The sequence below is a fragment of the Zea mays genome, chromosome 6 (assembly GCF_902167145.1).
Source record: "Zea mays cultivar B73 chromosome 6, Zm-B73-REFERENCE-NAM-5.0, whole genome shotgun sequence".
Taxonomy (NCBI): Eukaryota; Viridiplantae; Streptophyta; class Magnoliopsida; order Poales; family Poaceae; genus Zea; species Zea mays.
The window spans coordinates 109,806,620-109,816,910 of record NC_050101.1 but is presented as its reverse complement, the minus strand read 5'-3'; the positions used below and the strand labels follow the sequence as shown (position 1 = coordinate 109,816,910).

Genomic DNA, 10,291 nt, shown 5'->3' with positions numbered 1-10,291 from the left:
ATTTATGTAAGAATAGGATCATAAATAGATTACAAAATCTTTTTACATTACAATATAACACATATTTGTACACAAGTTATCATGATTATATATTTCCGTTGCAACGCACGGGCACTCACCTAGTACTTAACTAAAAGTCTACTCATATAATAACTCATTAAGCAAGCAGTATATTTATAGGATGTTTGGTTTGAGGAATGAGGTAGTCCATTATCTCACTTTCTTGTTTGATTTGTGGAATGAAATGAGTTGATCCATCACCATTTCATTCCTCATAGGCTTATAATTAGTAATAATATGAGTAAAGAGTCAATTCCACCAAATTTGTGAAATAGACTTATGATGCACAACGTCATCTATAACAGATTGACTCTTCAAACCAAACATCCCTTTAATACTTGGTCTACCTCTCCCTCTCATAGAGAGCCTTGGAGTGTACAACCCACTCTCAGCTGGCTACTAGTGAACAACTCGCTTTGTGTTTCTCCACTTCCACATCCCCATAAATTTGATGTGACCTCTTTCCACACCCATGTCATCTTAGAGCAAGTATAATAAGGCTAACTAGGTGAGTTCCAAACAACTTCATGTCGCCAAAAACCTAGGTGGCAGGGTGGGAGCACAAGAGAGAAGAAAGCGGGTGCTTCATGAGGAGCCCGACCCCAACGCATTCTACGAGAAGAAAAAGCCTGCTTGCAGCCTGATGCGTGAGTTAAGGTTGATTCTTTATTTTTCCAGTCAATCCAAAAGATCCCTCTCTCCAACTTAGAGTTACCCAAGAATAAGCTTACAAAATTTATTGGTTTTATTGTTGACTCTTGACGATATGGCAAAAGTATAGAGCCTTTATTTGGTTCTTTTATTAGCATTGCTCTTATTATACTTTCTCTTACAACGATAGACATTTGATATAGCGTGTTACATTACACGTGTAGCAAGGAACTTTACATGGCCAACTCGGTCGACAGAACAAATATAAGCTGATTGGTTGGGTGGCCCGAGCTCCAGCTAGGTCCAACCCAACCATCCCTCATCCCATCTGATTGCTTTGGCATAACACTCTTCTCTAGGTCTAGGCATTCGGTTCTTTGATTTCATTCGGTTCGGTTCCTTGGTTTTTTTAGAAAATTCGATTCTAGAAAACTAGAACAGAAATATGCATACAAGACAAGCATAACCAAAAAATCCGGTTTTGGTATTAACAAAATAAACTGAAGTTTAGCAGAAAAAATAACAAAACCAAACAGTTTTATAGTTTATCAAAAGCACGTAGATGAAGGGATAGAGGATTGGGGTTGAAGATGGATTGATTTGGAGGGGATTGTGTGCTTATAAACATAGTATTTGGGAAGGTTATAATTAGATATGCCTAAAATTCTTTTGGTATATTGGGCTTCTATTATATTTCATTTTTATTCATTTTTTTAGGGTTTAGAATCAAAATTACCTCGATTATTTCGGTTTTCTAAAACATGGAACCGAAATTACTAACTATTAATTCGGTTTTGGTTAATTTGGTTTGTTATTTAGCTTCGTTTTATTCTGCCTAGGCCAATTGGTTTTTTTAGTTCTATCGATCTTAGGCATTTTGGAATATGCCGACTTCGATTCACTTTTGTGCTTGTGTAGATCCGTTGGTTCCCTCTGTTCTCCTGAACACCTACACAAGGATCTAACTACCTCCACGGTTAGGCGTTCCTCTCCCCCTTTCTACTCTATAGCCCTATTTGATACAACATATTTTTAGCTTCTTCACAAATTTAAGCAGAAGTTCTACCAAACAGATAGCTTCAACGGCTTCTCATAATGAACTAAAAGCAGCCAACAAGCAGAAGTTGCTTTTGACCAGCTTATCAGATAAGCTGTTTTTTCAATAAACAGTAGTTGTGCCAAACATGGCCTATTTTCGCATGTATTTTAGTATTTTTTGTGTGTTTTTGCCTATCGGTATCCTTATTTCGGTCATCTTGCTTGCTTAGTTATTCTCTAGCGCTGGGCATTCCCCACCCCTATTGTCTCACTGCCGAATGTACTCATTCTTGCTTCCTTCCCATACTGTTAATTGTTATGCTCTAGATCACCAAGTATTTTAGTAGTTTTTTTGTTGTTCAATATGGTGTTTTTGCTTGTCATAATGCTTATTTAGGATATCTTTCTTGCTTGGTTACTCTATAGTTATGTATTTATCTAGATCTAGTCAATATGCTTGCTTGGTATCTCCAAGGTTAAGCATTCCTGCCCACTATTGTCTCACTATGCTGAACCTACTTGTTCTTGCTTGCTTCCCGTACTGTTATGCTCTAGATCCCAATGTATTTTAGTAGTTTTTGTTGTTCAATATGGTACTTTTGCCTATCATAATGGTTATTTAGGAAACTTTCTTGCCTGATATTTTATAGTTGTGTATTTGTCTACATCTAGTCACTATGCTAGCTTGTTATCTCTATGGTTAGGCTTCCCCCTCTAATTGTTGTGTATTTATATATGTGCTTATTCAATAGTTGTGTATTTATGTAGATCCAATCGTTATGCTTGCTTGTTATACGTATTTTTGTGGATTTAGGATCGAGATCAATCTCGAAAGAAAATTGGAATCGATGTCTATTCACCCCATTTGGTCACTTTTTTGGTCCTTCAGGATCTAATATTTATGTATAGTTTAGAGTCTCTTGTTTAATAGCCACATATTTCTAATTAATCTAAGAATTTATGATATTTTTTAATTTTTTATCATGTCTAATGAGAATTAACATAAAGGCTCTATTGGGACCTGAATAAATAATAGAGTGAAAATTAATCCAGAGGCTCTATTAGAACCTTCAATTAGTAATACCAAGATATATATAAGATAGTAGAGTATAGTTTAAATGTTGGCATTGTTCATTCTTTCTTTTGTTATTTAATTTATGCTTCCCACGGTGGTTAGTGGTTACGTCTGAAGGGTCCAAATAATGCATGAAGAGTTTGAGGACAAGAAGTCTGCCCTAAAAATAGCGATGCAAAGGCATGGTGTCCTAGCCATACATATAGCGCACTAATTTTATCAGCAGAATAGTGTTATTTATTGGTCCTAGTGCCCAGGCAACAAGAGACATGAATAAAGCATCGATCGCAACAAGATGGCGTGCACAGACAATGTGATGAGAGCCTTGTTCCTCCTGGCGCTCTTCTGCGTCATGCATGGTGAGAAGGAAGAGTCAAAGCGCATCGATGCGAAAGCGTCTGGGCCTGGTGGGTCCTTTGACATCACCAAGTTGGGCGCCTCCGGCAACGGCAAGATAGACAACACGAAGGCTGTGCAGGAGGCATGGGCATCAGCATGCGGCGACACCGGGAAGCAAACAATCCTCATACCCAAGGGCGACTTCCTTGTCGGACAACTCAACTTCACAGGCCCGTGCAAGGGCGACGTGACCATCCATGTGGATGGCAATCTACTGTCGACCATGGACCTAAGCCAGTACAAGGAACATGGTAATTGGATCGAGATTCTACGCGTGGATAACCTGGTCATCACCGGCAAGGGAAACCTTGACGGATTGGGCCCAGCCGTGTGGAGCAAGAACTCCTGCGCCAAGAAGTACGACTGCAAGATCCTTCCCAACTCACTGGTGATGGACTTCGTGAACAACGGGGAGGTGTCCGGGGTCACTCTGCTCAACTCCAAGTTCTTCCACATGAAAGCACTTACTTCTAGGGGAAGGGTCAAGGCATAGGCAGAAGGTCTAATTCCAGACTAAACTAATAATAGTTTGCTCGAGAAATGTACCAGTGCAAGGACATGCTGATCAAGGACGTGACCGTGACGGCGCTTGGGGACAGCCCCAACACGGATGGCATCCACATGGGCGACTCATCCGGGATCACCATCACCAACACCGTCATCAGCGTCAGCGACGATTGCATCTCCTTCGGCCCCGGGACCTCCAAGGTGAACATCACCGGCGTGACCTACGGCTCCGGCCACGGCATCAGCATCGGCAGCCTAGGGCGGTACAAGGATGAGAAGGACGACACAAACATCAACGTCAAGGATTGCACTCTTAAGAAGACGACCTTCGGCGTCCGCATCAAGGCGTACGAGGACGCCGCTTCCGTGCTCACCGTCTCCAAGATCCATTATGAGAATATCAAGATGGAGGACTCAGCCAACCCCATCTTCATCGACATGAAGTACTGCCCCAACAAGTTATGTACTGCCAACGACGCCTCCAAGGTCACCGTCAAGGACGTCACCTTCAAGAACATCACCGGCACCTCCTCCACCCCGGAGGCCGTCAGCCTGCTCTGCTCTGCCAAGATCCCATGCACCGGCGTAACCATGGACGACATCAACGTCGAGTATAGCGGCACCAACAACAAGACCATGGCTATATGCACGAACGCCAAGGGCAGCACCAAGGGTTGCCTCAAGGAGCTTGCATGCTTCTAGACCCTCCGTCGACTGACCCATCTCTCTAGTTATAATTTTTCTCTCATCCTTGCATTGCCCATTAGTTGCTATCCATTGGTAACGCACAACAGTAAAACGATAGACATCCGACAGCTATATTATGTTCGACGGTGTAACACCCTGAATTTGAGGGTATAAAATTTCTTCTCTAAATGCCAACCAAATTCAGGTGTTACCTTTTGTCTCTCTCTCTCTCTTTTACTTTTGATTAAAAGTAAGTGAATTAGGCGAGGGTTTAATTATTTATTTTGTCAAAACTTATGTGAGTCATGAAATGTTGCATTATGCTGAGCCTAAATTATTCTTTTGTTTGATCCACATGTTTGAATTGGTTTGAATTTGAAATTTGGTTTGAGTTTGATTTGAAAACCATAGAGAAATTAAAATAGAAAAGACATTAGAAATTTCAAAAAAAGAAAAGGAAAGCCGCCTGAACCTCCTCCCTCCTCGGCCTTTTGGCCCATCCAGCCTAGTTAACCGCCCGCGTCCGCTGACAAGCGGGCCCCACCTGTCGGCACCACGCCCCGCTCGCCCGCTCGCCCTCTCCCTCTCTTCTCAGTGGGACCGCCCCGTCAGCACGACGCCCTACTCACCTACGCGTTCCCTTGCTGACTCGTGGCCCCTCTTGTCAGACCCATCCCCTCCCCCGCAACTGTCGCGCCCGTGCCCATGGCGTGCACCCACGCGGTCAAAGAGCGCCCACGTCCCCACGACCCGCCCACGTCACCCGAGTGCTAGGTGAAGACCCCGCACACTCCCTCAGCTCACCCCTACATCACATTCGCTCTTTCCCTGCCATCGCACTCACCCAGCCACAACGCTGCCCCTGTTGTTGCTTCATCGTTCTACTGTCGCCGCTGGACTTCTGCCAGCGCTTTGGCCACGGTGAGCTTCGCCTGAGCTTGGCGCACTGGGAACCCATGGTGGTTTCCCCTTTCCTCAAATCCTCTACTCGGTTTGCACTCAACCTCTCCCCTGTGCAGGTCGGAGCTCGCCGCCGTCGTGATTCTTCGACGTCCGGCCAACCAGAGCCCCATCGCGCTGTGCCAAGCTGCCCGAAGCACCGTCTCTAGGTAAGTGACCTTTCCCCGTCCCTCTTTTGTGCCAATTCTGCTATACTGTGGGGGATTTCGGCTCGTCAAAGTCGCCCCTCGTTGGGCCACATCGTATTCATGGCGTCCGACCACTGCAACCCCTCCATGAGCCCGAACTTAGGCCTAGAGCACCCACACCCTCTCCCTAGAGCCTATGCCGACAACAGAGCGCCAGATTAACCCTCACCGCGACGGGTTATGCTCGCCAGAGTAACCTTGGTTTCACCCGAGGGTCCCCCTCCGTCGTCTGCACGTCTCAGTCCCATTCTTGGCACTCAGACCTCCCCATAGTGTTTGCCGAGTCCTCCCCAACCTCTCCGGCTACCCAGACCAACCCCTAGCGCCCTAGAAGCCCCGGTCTGCCTCGCCTCCAGCGACTGCGCTGTCGTGTCTGCGGAGAGCGCCGCTCCTAGCTGACCGGAGGAGACTAAACCCCTCGTGCCGAATCTGAACCGCCTGGTCTTGATCTGACGACCTGGAGTCGTGGATAACGATTTGCGTGGTTCGTGGAACCAGAGCCATCGATCTACAATCTAGTGCCCAACGCGCCCGCGTCCTCGCCATACTGCTGACCCATGGGCCCCATGTGTCAGTGCCTTAACCCACACGAGCCCACCTATCAAGAGCCCACGCCCTCGCTCGCTGTTCTAATCCGGACCGTTGATCGGAGATCGGATGGCTAGCGCAACCTCGTACCCCTTCGCGTGGCAGTTTTGCTAAAGAGACCCTCGCTTTTTAGAAATCAACCGGCTGTCCCTGGTTTTCACACGCAGGCCTCTGTAATCTTGCAGATTGAACCCTAGACTTCTATTTAATCACAGATTTAGGCCTAATTTTGTATTTTAAACTTCAAAACTTGTTTATTTCATATCTTTTGCATATGAACTTCAAATTGAGTGATTCAAATTGCAAAATGTTCATAGGATTATTCTCTACACAAATAAATTATGATCATTCACTATCTATACATGTTAATTTTATGCCTAGACTATAGGTTAGTATATGTAATAGTTTGTTTTCTAAATAAGAAAATAAAAAGGAAAACCCTAATGGTTATTAAATGTTTAACCTTGTGAGATTAATAATATGTAATGTATGAATTTATCCCTGGTATAATTTTGTGTCTCACTAAAATTAGTGGAATTAAAATTATGCAATCCATGGAGATAGATAATATTTAGGGAATCACAAACCTTTAGTGTGCCAGTTCACCCTAGCACCTAAGTTGACATTTTGTGTTTACATTGCTCTATCAAACTTGTGTTCACTTGGTTGTATATGTTTGGTGTATTGTTCATTTGTCTTTATCCAATTGCATTGAATGCATGATCGCTTTGTTTAGACAATGAGCAGCCCGTGGTTCCTTAGTGTGTTGCCGAAGATCTTCCTGAGCAACAACCTGGTGAAGGCAAGAGTCCTCTGACCTAGTATGTCCTACTTACTTTATAGTTCACCGTCCCACATTACATTATTTAAACCTAAGGATTAACTAGTCTGTATTTACCTTATCCTTGTTTACCTTTTTGGTTTACTAAGCTTTATGCTATTGCTTTAACTTAATCAATGAACATGATGTGAATCTTTATGATACGATGATGTTATCTCGATGATGATCTTGTGATACTTTAGGGGACTTAGGCTGTTTCCTGAGTACCTCTCCGTAAGGACATGTTCGTTGAGTGACCACCCGGGATAACAATACAACCATGAGTGTGGAATGGGACACCCTTAGCTGATTAATTAGAGGAACTTGAGGTGTAGTTGGCTTCACCGTAGGTCCGTCTATGGGGTCCGGGCACAACACTTGCTCTGCCGAGGCTGGTTGCCGAGGTTCTTTCGATTTGGTTTTGTTAGTCACCCTTCTTATGGGGAGAATTACTATGTTTATCAAACTAGAGAAACCTAACGGGCGGCTATGACCTCTGGGGAATCTTTGTAAAGGCTACGTAGTGTATCCCTAGCCATTCACCTCGGTAGTGAAGATCGAGTTTGTACAACATAGGCTGGAAAGGGATCACGACTCGTGGGTAAAGTGTGCAACCTCTGCAGAGTGTTAGAAACTGGTATATCAGCCATGCTCACGGTTAAGAGCAGCCTTGGGATCCTCTTTGATTAGAAGAACTTTTGATACTTTTATGATTATGGTTAATGATGATAAATATAACTCTGATCAATGGTATTTCCTCTTGGAGGGAGTACTTTTGGGTAATAACTGGGTTTATTGCTAAAACATGGCTTTACTACTAGGTAATAAATACCTGACCAACTAAAAGCAATTGCTTAACCTTAACTCCACATACAGCTAGTCCACATTAGCCAAACGGGACATTTGCTGAGTACGTTGATGTGTACTCACCCTTGCTTTAAAAACCACCCCACCCAAGGTTGTCGCCACTATATTAAGTGCTCAGGAGGAGATGCAGCAACATGGAGGACTTTGAGGAGTTCCAGGACTGCGATGAGTTCTAGTTATGTTAGTGGTGAACCCCCCAGTCAGCTGCCTATGAAGGCTTTATCTGCTACGCTCGCTTTTCCGCACTTTGATAATAGTAATGACAATGTTATGTTAATGACTCCGTGGATGTCTTGGACATCTTGATGTAATAAAGTACTATTTCCACTATTTACTTTGAGCAATGTGTGATGATGTCCAATTATGTAATCGCTATGTAAGTGAGTTTCTGATCCTGGCACGTACATGGTTCGCATTCTGTTTACCTTCCAAAACCGGGTGACAGACGACCTCCTAGGTGGCCGTCGGAAAGAACGTTATATTCGACGGCCTAAGGCAGCCGTCGGACATAAGATCCTACGTTCGACGGCTGTTAGACGGACGGTTAGACATAAGGTTATTTTCGATGGCTATCAGATAAGCTGTCGGACATAACCTTATGTCCAACGGTCGCCTAGGAGGCCGTCGGACATAAGGGATTTAAACCCCGTCAGCGCCCGCCCGCGTCGTTTCAGTTCCATTCTTCAAGGAACACACAAGCCGAGGCCGCTGCCACCCACCAGCCGCCGCCGCCGCCGAGCACCTCCCCAGCCTGCGCCGGCGCCACGCCCTGCCCCTGACGCTGCCCGAGCACATGGCCACCTTCGTCACCGTCCTCGATGCCACCGGAGCCACTCCGACGCAGCCCGCGCCCGCCTCAGCCTCTGCCACCGCCCCCGACGCCGTTGGCGCCTGCCTCGACCCCACCGTCGCTCGCTTCACTGGCTCTACGTCGAGCTAAGTGAGTAATTTTGTAACTTTTAGTATAATTTTGTATATGCATATAGATTGTTTGCTATTAATTATGTTTAGTTTGTTATGTCCGACAACCTAAGTTTATTATGTAATTAAATTAGCTTGTTTTAGTTTATTTAGTGGTGCCTATATAATTTAAACTTTTAATTTCCGAGTGTAATTATTATGCCCTTGAAAATAAGATCATTTTATATGATTTAGGGTCCCGTGAAATGATTTTTCAATGTAATATTGTATTAGTGCGGTTTATTAGTAATCATAACTAATTAAGTTAACGTCTCGTATCTAGTATGGAGGAGGATCGTCGATGGATGTATGAAGGTTGGAAGAAAAGAGGTGCTTTATCAAGTGAGTGGGTTGCCAAGACTGACGCATTTCTTGACCATGCTTTTGCTCGGTTGGAGACTAGAATCGATGTTAGGTGCCCTTGTAGCAAGTGTCGGAACATTTATTTCCTTGACAGGGACTATGTCGATAGATCTTTGTAAGAACGGTTATATGCCAGGCTATGAGGTGTGGGTGCACCATGGTGAGGACCCACCTCCTCGTATTGTATTGTAAGTTCAGTCACATGAAGAGAGGGCTACGATAGGATGGAAGAGATGCTTGACGATGTACGCCATGAGCTTCTACCCGTGGATTCGGAGAACCCCTGTCAACCCTCCGATTATGAGGATCCTCCTACGCCTGAGTGAAAGGGAATTAGGCTTACACCTAGTTCCTAAATAATTTTGGTGATTGAATTGCCCAACACAAATCTTTGGACTAACTAGTTTGCCCAAGTGTATAGATTATACAGGTGTAAAAGGTTCACACTCAGCCAATAAAAAGACCAAGTGTTGGATTCAATAAAGGAGCAAAGGGGCAACCGAGGGCACCCCTGGTCTGGCGCACCGGACTGTCCGGTGCGCCACCGGACAGTGAACAGTACCTGTCCGGTGCCCCAGGGGACTCAGTCTCAAACTCTTCACTCTCGGGATTTCTCGGAAGCCGACGCGCTATGATTCACCGGACTGTCCGGTGTGCACCGGACATGTCCGGTGCTCCAAGGAAGCGCGGTCTCCGGAACTCGCCAGCCTCGGGTTCGCGCGGCAGCCGCTCCGCTAAAATTCACCGGACTGTCCGGTGTGCACCGGACTGTCCGGTGTACCAGCGGAGCAACGGCTCTTTTCGGCGCCAACGGCTCCCTGCGGAGCATTTAATGCGCGCACAGCGCGCGCAGAAGTCAGAATCGCCCATGCCGGTGCACCGGACATCAAACAGTACATGTCCGGTGTGCACCGGACACCCAGGCGGGCCCACAAGTCAGAAGCTCCAACGGTCAGAATCCAACGGCAGTGATGACGTGGCAGGGGCACCGGACTGTCCGGTGTGCACCGGACTGTCCGGTGTGCCATCGCGCAGACGCCTCCAGCCAACGGTCAAGTTTGGTGGTTGGGGCTATAAATACCCCAACCACCCCACCATTCATTGCATCCAAGTTTTCCACTTCTCAAC

At 45.6% G+C, this 10,291-nt stretch overlaps 1 protein-coding gene across 1 annotated transcript; it reads left to right on the top strand.

The window, feature by feature from the left end:
- Positions 1-3,113: 3,113 nt before the first annotated feature.
- Positions 3,114-4,639, top strand: LOC103629743 (exopolygalacturonase-like). The gene is made up of 2 exons (XM_020539846.2): positions 3,114-3,683; positions 3,752-4,639. The coding sequence occupies exons 1-2, from the start codon at positions 3,120-3,122 to the stop codon at positions 4,430-4,432; spliced, it is 1,245 nt and encodes a 414-aa protein (XP_020395435.1). The 5' UTR covers positions 3,114-3,119; the 3' UTR covers positions 4,433-4,639.
- Positions 4,640-10,291: the final 5,652 nt, after the last annotated feature.